General features: G+C 40.7%; 1 protein-coding gene and 1 non-coding gene across 2 annotated transcripts in view; one reads left to right on the top strand and one right to left on the bottom strand.

Annotated features, from left to right (window-relative positions):
• Positions 1–1,249: 1,249 nt before the first annotated feature.
• LRPPRC (leucine rich pentatricopeptide repeat containing) overlaps positions 1,250–14,399 on the bottom strand; it is a 124,377-nt gene continuing 111,227 nt past the window's right edge. Inside the window, exons 35-38 of the mRNA XM_030920927.1 lie at positions 13,010–13,084; positions 10,603–10,687; positions 5,013–5,155; positions 1,250–3,631 (exon numbers count right to left, since the gene is read on the bottom strand). Of these exons, the coding sequence (XP_030776787.1) occupies positions 3,575–3,631; positions 5,013–5,155; positions 10,603–10,687; positions 13,010–13,084 (360 nt within the window). The 3' untranslated portion in view covers positions 1,250–3,574. The remainder of the gene's footprint in view (positions 3,632–5,012; positions 5,156–10,602; positions 10,688–13,009; positions 13,085–14,399) is intronic.
• On the top strand, positions 8,693–8,799 carry LOC115894386. The gene has a single exon (XR_004054516.1). It is a non-coding gene; the product is annotated as a U6 spliceosomal RNA (small nuclear RNA).

Here is a 14,399-nt window from a genome sequence, read left to right as displayed (position 1 = left end):
GCGATTATGCCAGGCACTGGATATTCGATTAAATCGAAGAAAACAGGCTTACAGTGTGAGGCGTCTGGAAACTGGGAGCACTTGTATTAATGTGAAGGTTTTTTTTTTTAAATTAAAGCAGAATATTCTTACAGTTTCAATTCCAATTTGATTTTTAACTGACTTTAAACCGGATTGCTTCCATTTTGTATTCTCATAGGAAGTAAATTATTTTAGTTAGTCCTAGCCATGCAACTTATCAAGTTGATTCTGGGTGAATTCACTGCTGTAAGCCTAGGTTTCTCATGGTGAATTCTCACTGCAAAAGGGCAGCCTGACCCATAGTAGTAGGTGCAGTGTTTAGAACCCACAGAACTGACTACAGACAGCTTGATTTACTGTGACAGGATTATGCTAGGTCTGGGGACACACGAGACCAAGAACTGGTCCCTGTGGAGTTCAGAATCTGTGTGGAAGACAGTATGTGTGATACCTGCTCTGCTCAAGCAGCCGTGGAAGACCTGGAAAGGGAACAATATGTTGGGTGAGGGGCCCAAGAGGCAGAGGTGACACCGATGGTGATCCCAGCAAAGGGTGCAGGTGCTGAAGGCGGCCTGTCCATGAGGTGGGTGGGCCCCAGCCATCTATGGGGATGTAAAATGCTCTGACAGATAGAACCTCCTTCATTTTAGGTGTCAATTTACCTTCTAATTTTTGCCAACTTTGTCCCACAGAAGTCTCAAATTATCTGCTTGTCCTTAAAACAGATAAGCAGTGACTTTGTTGGTTGTCCACATACAACCTACAGGCCATTTAACAAGGAAATTCTGGTCCTAACAGAGGTCCCCACCTCAGTTTTAACTTACAATTCTAAGACTGAAGTCTTTTGAAATGGCTTAAAGTACTTGTGCAAACATTTGATAAGATAAAAACGAAGGAGCCAGTTGGGTGCAGGACCTCATGCCTGTAATCCCAACATTTTGGGAGGCTGAGGTGGGTGAACTTCTTGAGCCCGTAAGTTCAAGACCAGCCTGGGTAACTGGACAAAACCCCGTTTATTCAAATTAATACAAAAAATTAGCTGGCTGTGGTGGCATGCACCTGTAGCCCCAGTTACTTGGGAATCTGAGGTGGGAGGATCACCTGAGCCTGGGAGGTCAACACTGCAGTGAGCTGTGATCATGCCACTGCTCTCCAGGCTGGGCAACAGAGTGAGACTGTTTTTAAAAAAAAAAAAAAAAAAAAAAAAAAAAAAGCAGCAGCAGCCCACATTTAGAGTATACTTTATTCAAAGCATTTCAGTTAAAATTATATTGCGTTCAAATACATGAACATATAATTATATATAAAATACTATAGTTTTCAATAGTTTATGACATCTTTTTAGAATTAGCTGCTTATAATTTGAGTGTAAACATATTACAGAAAGCTGCAAAATTTTGTTTATATTTCTACTTATTTCAATTTAGCTATTAGATATTTAGAGCACTCAAAAGCCCACCTACAGTATACAGTTATTATACTTCAAATATTTATATTCAATAGGGGAACCAATACAGTGCAAAAGATATTTGAATAGCTAGTGGTTTGTAATGCCCCCCGCTGCTGTTTAGAGTTCTAGATAAGGGGGTCTTACCTATTTCCTCTGTATTACACTCACATTTTACCAGAGTCCACATACAGGGCCAGTGTAGAGTCACTTCATGCAAATGAGATGGTACTTTCAGTTTCCCCAAAGATTGTGAAATACAGATTACACCCCAAGGTTATGCCTCACCTCAGAGACCTATTTTAATGAATGTCAATTAGTGAATGTTGACTAACTTGTCATTAGCATGACTGCAAAAAATAAGGCCTACTTCAGTGCAATCACTAAAGATGTACACAGGAGTGAGGCTCTTGGCCAGGTGTGTAATACCAGTACTTTGGGAGGCCAAAGCGAGGGCAGAGGGAGGATCACTTGAGGCTAGGAGTTCGAGACCAACCTGGCCAACATGGTGAAACTCCATCTTTACTACACAAAAATTAGCTGCATATGGGGGCGCACGCCTGTAATCCCAGCTACCTGGGAGGCTGAGGCACGAGAATCACTTGAACCTGGGAGGCGGAGGTTGCAGTGAGCTGAGATTGCACCACTGTACTTCAGCTTGAGCAACAGGGCGAGACTCTAGCTCAAAAAAAAAAAAGACTCCTGGCAAACCTGTAACATGTGCAGGTCCTGCACCTGGGCAGTGCTCAAGGCACTATGTCCACTGGGCCAAGACTCAACATTGGCCACGCTCCCTGCTTCCTTAAATCTAAGGCCACAAAAAGAGTTGAAGTAAAAGCCTGGCTAATACCATGATGACATTTACTTTCTGGCTTCCCGCCATCAACCCTCCCTCTCACACCATCTGTGGGCAGGTAGCAGATGCAGGAGAGATAGTCCCACAAGACAGAAGGTCAATAGCACAAGTTGCAAGCAGCCTGCCTATGTCCCCAAGGCAAGGTCTCCCCTGATGTGAACAGTGTGACCCAAGTTGGTATTGAAACTGAACAGCAAGGACTTACCAAATCCAAATGAACAAGCAATACCCCAAAATGGGAAGGGTTCTCAAAACATTTTCAACATTTTGGTAATTAATTACATCATCTCCAGTTAGGTCGATATTCCATATTAAGACATGTTTTATAATGGCAAACTCTCTTGACTACCTATCTTAGAATTTTTTTTGAAGTCACTATTTACAGTGTAGATATTAACAGGCATGAGAGTCAATATAGGGATAACTTTTATTTAAAAAAATTAAATACAAACCAATATTTTGCCCCTTCATAGATGAAACCACATCTTTCAGGATATGAGTATAAAGTAACAAGCCTAGGGCAGAGCTTGTGCTGACAAAGTCCTGAAACTAAAATGAGAGGAAACACATCGCTCTACTTTGGGATAAGTCATGACCAAGACTCAATTTCAGAGATGTTCCATGAACAGAGGTGCTTGGAAGCCACGGTGGCAGAAGGTAAAGAGGGGGAAGTATGCCGAAGAGCCTCCGGGCATGACAGACAGCCCCCTGACCAAGCACAAGTGACAGGCCCTTTGGGTCTCTGCTTCTCACTGGAAAATGATGAAGGCTAGATCTGATGACTCCTAGTGCCAACATTTAATGAAATTTGAAAGTTAGCAGGACCTCACACATGTAAGGAATTGTTATATTGCAGAATATTATACAATAGAAAGTTCACAATCACTATACTTAGCTCTAACATTTTTCAGAGAAATAGCAGACTAATAAGCAAGTCTTAAATAAAGGAATAACATTTTAATGAAATAAATGAAATAGAGCAGGGAAACCAAAGAGCCAATTAGGGGAAGAATCTTGAAAAAGTGTGGCTTCCCACAGCAGCAGCACTGAGGAAAATGCTATCAATTTATGCCAGAGAAAAAAAACTCCAAAAATGTCCAATAACCAAGCGCACAGTTATGGTCAATAAGACTTTGAACATGTGTCACACAAAGAAAATTTTCATTTGTTTTTCCCTTCAAATACACTTCAAAATAACATGTAGACACAGAATCACACATATATACAAAACAAAGTATCGCCTGCTTATTTCAGGAAGAATTTTCCCTCGATTCTTTTAGCTGCTGTACATAAAATTCAAAGCTTTCCTGTTCAGGAGAAAAAAAGAGGGAAAGTTAGAGATAAAGCTACCAGCAAGAGGTGACGGTACAAAACTTTAAAATCATCAACACTACCAACTGGTAGCCCAGACGGCCAGGCCCACGGCAGACGCTGCCCTCAAGCTTCAGCACTCCTTCTTGTTTCATCAAATCACAAGTTCGAGGGTCTTGGGTTCAGGGTCAAAGTTAGCAGCAGGAGTTAGGGTACGTGTGTATGTGCAAGCGTGTGTGTGTGCGCACATATGGAGGTATTTACACCTGGGTATGGAAGGCTGAAGTGTTAGAAATAAACGTGGTGTAGTGACTTTCAGTTCAATGATGCAACAAAAAGGAACTGTACATATGTGATTTCTCTTATTAAAGAAAACAGGCCAGGTGCAGTGGCTCACGCCTGTAATCCCAGCACTTTGGGAGGCCGAGGTGGGTGGATCACGAGGACAGCAGTTCAAGACCAGCATGGTCAACATGGTGAAACCCCATCTCTACTAAAAACACAAAAATTTGCCAGGCATGGTGGCGGGCCCCTGTAATCCCAGCTACTCAGGAGGCTGAGGCAGGAGAATCGCTTGAACCCGGGAGGCGGAGCTTGCAGTGAGCCGAGACCGCGCCATTGCACTCCAGCCTGGGCGACAGAGCGAGACTCCGTCTCCAAAAAAAAAAAAAAAAAACTTTCCGGGCCGGGCGCGGTGGCTCAAGCCTGTAATCCCAGCACTTTGGGAGGCCGAGACGGGCGGATCACGAGGTCAGGAGATCGAGACCATCCTGGCTAACACAGTGAAACCCCATCTCTACTAAAAATACAAAAAACTAGCCGGGCGAGGTGGCGGCGCCTGTAGTCCCAGCTACTCGGGAGGCTGAGGCAGGAGAATGGCGTGAACCCGGGAGGCAGAGCTTGCAGTGAGCTGAGATCTGGCCACTGCACTCCAGCCTGGGTGACAGAGCGAGACTCCGTCTCAAAAAAAAAAAAAAAAAAAAAAAAAAACTTTCCTACATGAAGAAATGAAAACCAACTTATGTAAATGAACAAGCAATTACCAGTGACATAATATGCTTGGCTGTTGAACTACAGGCCATTAAATCCTATTTCAAGTTGAAATGATAGAACTGCCCCAAGGACATTTGGGAAATCCATGCCTATAGCTGAAGGTCTGAGACAGACCTTGTATTTTAAACTGTGGCCCCAAAGAGCTATGTTCTCCCACTGCTGCAGCCAAGGCACGCTGCTCAGTCCCTCAAGCCATCCCCTGAGGGTTCTTCACAGAGATCTAATCCTCATGTAATTAAGTCTTCAACTTATTTTCTTATACATTGTTATGAAGCGTACATAAATCTGTAGAGGTATTTTTCCCTTTAATTAAGAAATACTCACAGGGGGTTCAGTGAAAGGGACAGACTCTCCAGCATTCTTCAGCAAAACTGCATAACGCTTGAGAAACAGATCATTCAATTTTGCATTCTTTGCAGTCAAATGTTCATACAGTGCTTTAGCAGATGTGACATCTTTCTTTGAGACTGACAAAGAAAGAACTATATTAATCAGAGATAAAGACAACCTATCTTACTCTTTTCACCAAAACACTTAGCCACTCAGGGATGGCTGGATCCCTTCATCCCATGGCAAATGAACACTTAACAACCTTCAGTAAGAAGCCACACTCAGAATCTACCATCTCCCTCACTTCTCTACATTCCTCATTCAGCATCACTCACTTTGAAGGAGAAGAAAATAACAAATATGGCTACATTTAAAGGCCTTTAGAATAATATTAATGGTACCATTCACTTAGGTTATTACATTATTTTGAAGACCTATGATAGTTCAAGTGACCACAAACTGAAGTCCTCGGTTATAAAATAAAACACACACATTATTCAATCCCCTTTGGCTTAAAACCACTTTGAAATCAAGATAATCCAGGAACTCTTGTGTAGAGGGACATGTCAATTATGGAGAAATCTACATCAAGATCATCAGCTCAACACCAAAAAAGCTTTTCATCTTTCAATTGTGAAATAAATATGGAGAATATAGTTAGCTACAATGATACACACAAAAAAAACCTATAGGCCGGGCGCGGCGGCTCACGCCTCTAATCCCAGCACTTTGGGAGGCCGAGACGGGCGGATCATGAGGTCAGGAGATGGAGACCATCCTGGCTAACACGGTGAAACCCTGTCTCTACTAAAAATACAAAAAATTAGCTGGGCATGGTGGCGGGCGCCTGTAGTCCCAGTTACTTGGGAGGCTGAGGCAGGAGAATGGCGTGAACCTGGGAGGCGGAGCTTGCAGTGAGCCGAGATCCGGCCACTGCACTCCAGCCTGGGTGACAGAGCGAGACTCCGTCTCAAAAAAAAAAAAAAACCACAAAAAAAAAAAACCTATAAGAAGACATTAACAAGTTACACTAGTTTCACTTAAGTGAATGATGAAATAGCTTAGGAGCCAAATTTGGCTGACTGTCTACTTACTTGTGGAAATTTTTTAGTTTACCATGGAGATCGTAAGGGCTCTGCTAACAATTACTGCTGGTAATTCAACTCTTTAATTTTGCATTAGATTGTTAGCATCTAACCACCAAATAAACCCCTGCCCTACGCTGACTCTGATATTGTCGATCGCAACTCCAGCAGCACCAGGGGAACCCCTAAGGTGGATATGAGAAGTTCAGCAATCAGAATCTCCCAAAGTGGAATGAGGGTGAATGACTCGTCAGCTCTTAGAGGAGCTGGAACACATCTTTGCTGTTTCCATGAAGTCAGCTTCTTGTGTAAATCCTTTATTCCCCTCCCTAAGGAGCTGAACCCTTTCCCTACTACTATCAAGGGCTCAAGCTCTATCTTCTAGGAAGCTGCTCTGAAAATTCCAGCATCTTGCCTTTCTTTACTTCTTGATTTTCTACCTTCCTCCCAAGATGGATTACCTAATTTAATAGTAACACATACAGTTTTAGGCGTTTGACACGATTTCACATTACAGACATACCTTGGCTTTAATGTACTTTACAGATGTTGCGTTATTTACAAATTGAAGGTTTGTGGTAACCCTGCCTTGAGCAAGTCTATCAATGCCATTTTTCCAACCGTATGTGCTTACTTTGTGTCTCCGTGTCACATTCTGGTAATTCTTGGAATATTTCAAACTTATTGTTATATCTGTTATGGTGATCTGTGACCAGTGATCTTTGATGTTGCTATTGTAATTGTTTGGGGGGGTGCTATGAACCATGCACACGGAAGACGGCAAACTTGAGAAATGTGTTCTGACTGCGATGTTGACTAGCAGTTCTCCCGTCTTCCTCTCCTCAGGCCTCCCTATTCTCTGAAACACAATATTGAAATTAGGCCAACTAAAAACTCTATAATAGCTTGTAAGTGTTCAAATGGAAGGAAGAGTCACACATCTCTCATTTTAAATCAAAAGTGAGAAATGATTAAGCTTAGCTTACTGAGGAAGGCACGTCAAAAGTCGAGATAGGCTGAAAGTAAGGCTTCTTGCGTGGAACAGCCAGTTGTGAATGCAAGGGAAAAGTCCTTGAAGGAAATTAAAAGTGCTACTCCACTGAACACACAAATGATAAGAAACTGACACAGCCTTACTGCTGACATGGAGAAAGTTTTATTGGTCTGGATATAAGATCAAACCAGCCGCCGGGTGCGGTGGCTCAAGCCTGTAATCCCAGCACTTTGGGAGGCTGAGAGGGGCGGATCACGAGGTCAGGAGATCGAGACCATCCTGGCTAATACTGTGAAACCTCGCCTCTACTAAAAAAAAATACAAAAAACTAGCCGGGCGTGGCGGCAGGTGCCTGTAGTCCCAGCTACTCGGGAGGCTGAGGCGGGAGAATGGCGTAAACCCAGGAGGCGGAGCTTGCAGTGAGCTGAGATCCGGCCACTGCACTCCAGCCTGGGCGACAGAGCGAAACTCCGTCTCAAAAAAAAAAAAAAAAAAAGATCAAACCAGCTTCAACATTCCCTTAAAAGCCAAAACCTAATCCAGTGCAAGACCCTAACACTCTTCAATTCTATGAAGGCTGAGAGAGGTGAAGAAGTTATAAAAGGAAAGTCTGAAGCTAGCAGAGGCTGGTTCTTGAGGTTTAAGGAGAGAAGCCATCTCTATGACATAAAAGTCCAAGGTGAAGCAGCAAATGCTGATGCAGAAGCTACAGCAGGTTATCCAGAAAATCTAGCTAAGACCACTGATGAAGGCAGCTACAATGAACGACAGATACTCAATGTAGATAAAACAGTCATATTAGAAGATGTCATCTAAGACTTTCATAGCTAGAGAGGAAAAGCCAATGCTGGCTTCACAGGACAGGCTGACTCTATTTTTAATGGCTAATGCAGCTGGTGACTTTAAGTTGAAGCCAGTGCTCACTTACCATTCCCAAATCCTAGGGCCCTTAAGAATTATGCTAAACTGGCCGGGCGCGGTGGCTCAAGCCTGTAATCCCAGCACTTTGGGAGGCCGAGGCGGGAGGATCACGAGGTCAGGAGATCGAGACCATCCTGGCTAATACGGTGAAACCCCGTCTCTACTAAAAAATACAAAAAACTAGCCGGGCGACGAGGCGGGCGCCTGTAGTCCCAGCTACTCGGGAGGCTGAGACAGGAGAATGGCGTGAACCCGGGAGGCGGAGCTTGCAGTGAGCTGAGAGCCAGCCACTGCACTCCAGCCTGGGAGGCAGAGCAAGACTCCGTCTCAAAAAAAAAAAAAAAAAAAAAAAAAAAAAAAAAAAAAAAAAGAATTATGCTAAATTTATTCTGCCTGTGTTCTATAAATGGAACAACAACAAAGCCTGGAGGACAGCACTGATGTTTATACATGGTTTACTGAGTATTTAAAGCCAGCCTGCTGTAGAGACCTACTGCTCAGGAAAAAAAAGATTCCTTTCAAAATATTACTGCTCAGTGATAATGCACCCGGTCACCCAAGAGCTCTGAAGGAGATATACAGGGAGATTAATGTTCTCAGGTGTCCTAATACAACATCCATTCTGCAGCCCATAGATCAAGGAGTAATCTAGACTTTCAAGTCTTACACATTTTGGGCTCACTTCGGCAACACATGCACTAAAATTGGAATGATACAGAGAACATTAGCATGGCCCCTGCACAAAGATGGCATGCAAATGTGTAAAGCATTCCATGTTTTAAAAATAAAATTAAAACAAAAACAAACATGTTTCATAAGGCTATAGCTGACACAGACAGTGATTCTTCTGATGGATCTGGGCAAAGTAAACTGAAAACCCTCTGGGAAGGGTTCACCATTCTAGATGCCATTAAGAACAAATGTTGAAGCCAGTGCTCACTTACCATGAAATGTAAGTGAGCACTGGCTTCAACATTTGTTCTTAATGGCATCTTTAACAGGAGTTTGGGAGAAGCTGACTCCAACCCTCGTGGATGAACCCCTTCGAGGATCTCAAGATCTCTGTGGAGGAAATCACTGCAGATGTGGTGGAAATAGCAAGACAACTAGAAGCAGAAGGGGAGCCTGAAGATGTGACTGAACTGCTGCAATTTCATGATCAAACTTAACATGATGAGAAGCTGTTTCCTATGGATGAGCAAAGACAGTGGTTTCTTGAGAAGGAATCTACTCTTGGTGAAGATGCTGTGAATACTGTTTAGATGACAACAAAGGATTTAGAATATGGCATACATTTAGTTAATAAAGCAATTGTATGGTTTGAGAAGATTGACTCCAATTTTGAAAAGACATTCAACTGCAGATAAAATGCTAACAAACAACATCGCATAGTACAGAGAAATCTTTCATGACAGGAAAAGTCAGCTGATGTGGCAAACTTTATTGTTGTCTTATTTTAAGACACCTCAACCTTCAGCAATCATCACCCTGATCATTCAGCAGCCATCAACATTGAGGCAAGACCTTCTACCAGCAAAATTACGACTCACTGAAGGCTCAGATGATTAACTATTTTTAGCAATAAAGTATTTTAAAATTAAGTTATGTATTTTTAAAAAACACGCTACTGCACACTTAATACACTACATTATTGCGTAAATGTAACTTTTATATGCACTGGGAAACCAAAAAATTCATGTAACTCACTTTGTTCATTATATATTTGCTTTAATGTGGTGGTCTGGGACCATATCTTCCAGGTATGCCTGTGTTTAGTTACTGGAAATTTGAGAAATTTTATGACTATATCTCTATTTTAAAATACAGAATGTTCTCCTTAGAAGTATAGAAAAAGAGAACTGACTTACTAATTCTGACACCTGAGTCTGCTGTCCTCCCATAGATAAAATCAATGAAGCAATTATTTACCCCATGCCTCCAGTGAGCAAATCAGCGGGCAACAGATGGAGAGGTGATCGTGATTGAGAAATGCTAACATTTATTTCGATGACTGAGGAAACTTTAGACTAGTTTCCTTTCATATGTGATTGTCTGGCAATCAGGGAACAAACTGGTTAAAAGACCAGAATTTGAACTGGGACGTAAAAACCTTGGGCTACTTTTTAATCAAGGGTCTGTCATTTCAAAGGAGCAGCAGGCAAGCAGAGAGGGCACTGAAGGGGCAAGAAGGCCGGTTAAGTGAGTGTCAGATTTCTGCTTGTTTCAGGTGGCAGGCCCTTGGGGAGACTGAACTAGTTTCTGATATATAAGTCCAAGAGGATTTCTAGGTCTTTCCAGGAGCCTGGGATTCTACTCAATATACCTGGACTGCTCGGAATATGTTCAGTAATACTTTTTAATGTTCAAGTTATATGCATAATTTCATATTTTTCTTAATATATAGTTTAAAAACATATTCCAGGACTGAGTTATTTATATCATAATTATCTGATATTTAGGATTACTGCCTTTGAGCTGAAGACTGACTTAGTTGACCATACTACAAGTCATTTACATAATATAGTCACTTAAATAAAGCCATTTAAATAAATCCAATAATATAGTCAAATTAAACTTATATTACCATAGCTTTTCATGAGGGAACTATATGCTTCTTCCTTTTCGTTTAATTCAGGAATCAATTCTAACAGAGATTTCAGAGTTGATGCCTAGGAAATTAAATAAAGGTAATATTACCAAAACCTCAAATTAACAGTGAATTAGAACACTGACAAAGCAACCCTATATTAAAATTTTTCACAATAATTATAACAGAACTGCCTATTCAATTTAATGGACTATTGTCCCTTGTATATTAGCATTTGATATTCACTCAATAATCTACAGCTAAGACAAACCAGCATTTTTCACAGGTTAATGCAATTCCACTTCCATTTCTACGAATATTTTCCTGGAATATGATAAACATTGCTTCTTTTGTCAAGCGGTGACCATACCATACCAAGAAGTTATAAGATTCCCGAGGGTAGAGAGATAACCCTATCTTTAGGTGCCACAACTGGTTGATGAAATTGTAAAGAACTCAGTTAAAACATTCTGAAGTTTTACCCACTTGATATACAAAAAAGAGCATTTCTAGGATCTCACTGAAATTTTTACTTATTTCTTCCAGGGAATATGCAGACTCAGCTATGGTTTTATTTCCCATAGCAAGTGAATACAGAACTGCTATGCCCTAATGAATATCTGAGTATTTCCCACCCTACTCCAACATCGCCAGATAAATCCATGACGGACATATAAACATTTATGCCTTCTTCCCATCTCGCCAAGAGGAGCAAAATCTGGCTTAACTATTCTACTGTCAAACAATGGAACACTGTTAACAGGCATCTTAAAAATCCTAACTCCTTTTTATAGCATGTTTATTCAGTCCACACCAGGACCTGCATCCTCCCAGGGCTGCTTCTATTTTAAACTCTCCTGGGTGGAATGTTCTAAGCAGATATATTGCTGTGCATTTCCCGTCCCACCTCCTGGACAAGGCAACAGGTACTTGGCACAGTCCCACATGTGGACTGACAAGTGCTTTTCAGATTCCTTGTACTTTTTAATCACAAATGTAAAAATGTAGCCTTTCTGACAGGAAAGAAAGGGCAATTAAATACTTTCTAAAAGTTGTTTATAGTAAATAAAATAAATACATGAGTCATAGATGCAATGAAGCAAATTTTTAAAAAGTGTAGGTATATTTAGGGGAAGTGTGTAGAAATTAAGGAAAATGTAGATCTCCCAAAATGGACACAGCCTAAATGTTTCAAATAAAACAAGCATCACAGTTGGCATGTGGTTTGAAACTTCATAAAGAACCCAAATAAACTAAAAATGTAGTTTCTGGTGTACAAGAGGTAAAATGAGATCTAAGAGAAATTTAACTTTATACTTACTGTTAAACATCAATAGAATTTAATATACCTACTATGTACCCACAGAAATTTTAAATAATAAAAAATTTTTCTTTTTTTTTTTTTTTGAGAAGGTGTCTTGCTCTGTCACCCAGGCTGGAGTGCAGTGGCCAGATCTCAGCTCACTGCAGACTCCGCCTCCCGGGTTTACGCCATTCTCCTGCCTCAGCCTCCCGAGTAGCTGGGACTACAGGCGCCCGCCACCTCGCCCGGCTAGTTTTTTGTATTTTTTTAGTAGAGACGGGGTTTCACCGTGTTAGCCAGGATGGTCTCGATCTCCTGACCTCGTGATCCGCCCACCTCGGCCTCCCAAAGTGCTGGGATTACAGGCTTGAGCCACTGCGCCCGGCCAATAAAAAATTTTTCAAAAGGACTTGGTTCTGTTACACACTCACCCACCCCTTTTACAGTTTTTTTTTAAAAAAAGTAACTGTACAAATTTTAGAGTATTTGTGGCTCCATATCAATTTGAAAGCCAAGTGGCTCATTTACCTGATGGTTTATACCTGATAAATGCTCAAAAGTAGCTACGTGCTGGAAGACACTCTGGAGTATACATTTCCCTTGGCAGTGCTTCTGCATTGTTAACTGTCCCAAGGTGACCTAAGCAATGTAATTTTAATCTTCCTTCTTTTTTTTTTTTTTTTTTTTTTTTTTTTAGTAAAGACAAGGTTTCGCCATGTTGGTCAGGCTGGTCTTAAACTCCTGACCTCAAGTGATCCACCCACCTCGGCCTCCCAAAGTGCTGGGATTATAGGTGTGAGCCACCATGCCCAGCCTAATCTTGCATTTTTTAAGGGCCTTTTCTTGGAGCTCTCAATGCATAACTATGTAAGTGGAAAATTCCTGCATGAACTTGTTTTACATTTCTAGTTACAGCTAAAAGACGACAAAACTGACTCTATTAACATCCTCTAAAAGTAGGTAAGTAAAGACAAGAAAAGTCTTGAATCTCTACTGTATTCTCAAATAAGATCCTGAACCAACGGCTTTTATGTTAAATTCAATACTTCTGAGCAAGGCACGTGCAGTATCGTGGATTTGTTAGCAAGTAAAGCAGAGTACCTTTCCTTGTTTCCCAGAATTTCTAAGGAAGAACAGCAACAAAATCGGGGTTTGTTCAGCAATTGCACCACATCTCTAAAAATTAAAACATTATTCAGTAAGTGAAGGTTTCTGATAAACAAGCGGATCAAACTGAATATTTCCAATTAAGAAAGTTCACAATAATACAGTAGTGTATTATTACCAATAGGAAGGCCTAATTGTCGATTATTATTTTTTAAGGCAAGAAAAAAGAAAACAAGTGTAAGCTATGCCAAGCTTTGCTAAATGCTGTCCTTGGCATTGCAAGTATAAAGTTTGTTTAAAAAGAAAAGGGAAAAATTAAACTAATGCTTCAACAACCACAGAATAAGGTTTAGGACTGCAAAGAAAGAGGAAAAAAAGAAACACTATTCCTCTCCAATTATACTGCCAAGCATTCACAAGTGAGCTAGGGATCATAAGGTTAATTATACATTTAATAAGGTGTCAGGGAGATAACTGCTCGTTTCTTTATAAAAATTAAAATGTACAAAGCAAGTTCTCTTTAAAGTATAATTACCTACACTTATGCATACAAAAGGACTGATTTCAATCTCTTTTATAAAAGGCTTTCATTGCAACAGCCAGCCAGCACTTGAGAAAGAGACCAAAGTTAAACTAAAAAAAAAAGTTTGTATGACAGACCAGATAAATCAAGTGTCTATCCAATCTTAGATGCTATAGTAAAATCAAATATAGCAAGACAATATTTTAGTTTACACTCATCACAGATGTCATTCTTTTAAGTTTCTAAAAGAACACTGCTCTTTCAAAGCTTTAAAACACTGTCAATACTAAAACTAATGGTATAAAAAGAACTTTTTGGGGACACACAGAACATTTACATTATGCACTGATGTTTTTGACATCTGTGAATAAAGTATTCTTCACTACGGCAAGAATAATCTCTTACTGTTTGACAAGCAGGTAAAGGATGGGTGAAGGGTTTATCATCTGAAACCCCAGTCTAGTGATGAGATGGTAAATGAAAAGACTCTGCTGTGGCATCAACACTCAGCTACCACCAAGAGCCCTTCGGTGAGGTCACTGCAGATAACGCAGTTCTTTCTGAGGGAGTAGGTACCATCCCTGCTGCCTCCCACCTAGGCAGCTGTCAATCGTGCTCTTCAAGAAAAACCTTCATTATGGCAGAGAACAAGCTGGTAGATGAAGTACCAAGTGCCACTTTCTAAAGAACTATCAAAAGGATGTGTTAAAACTGATTGCATACCATCATGTGTATAATTAGATATGTATATACTTATTATACCCCTAGTAGGTACTTAGATATGTACGTATGAAGATAAAGCATGAGTATCTTTTTTTTTTTTTTACCACGGAAGATAGCAAAATAAAATAATTTTAAAAG

The sequence above is a fragment of the Rhinopithecus roxellana genome, chromosome 17 (assembly GCF_007565055.1).
Source record: "Rhinopithecus roxellana isolate Shanxi Qingling chromosome 17, ASM756505v1, whole genome shotgun sequence".
NCBI lineage: Eukaryota > Metazoa > Chordata > Mammalia > Primates > Cercopithecidae > Rhinopithecus > Rhinopithecus roxellana.
Note: the sequence above shows the minus strand (reverse complement) of the source record. Positions and strands in the feature narration are given on the sequence as shown.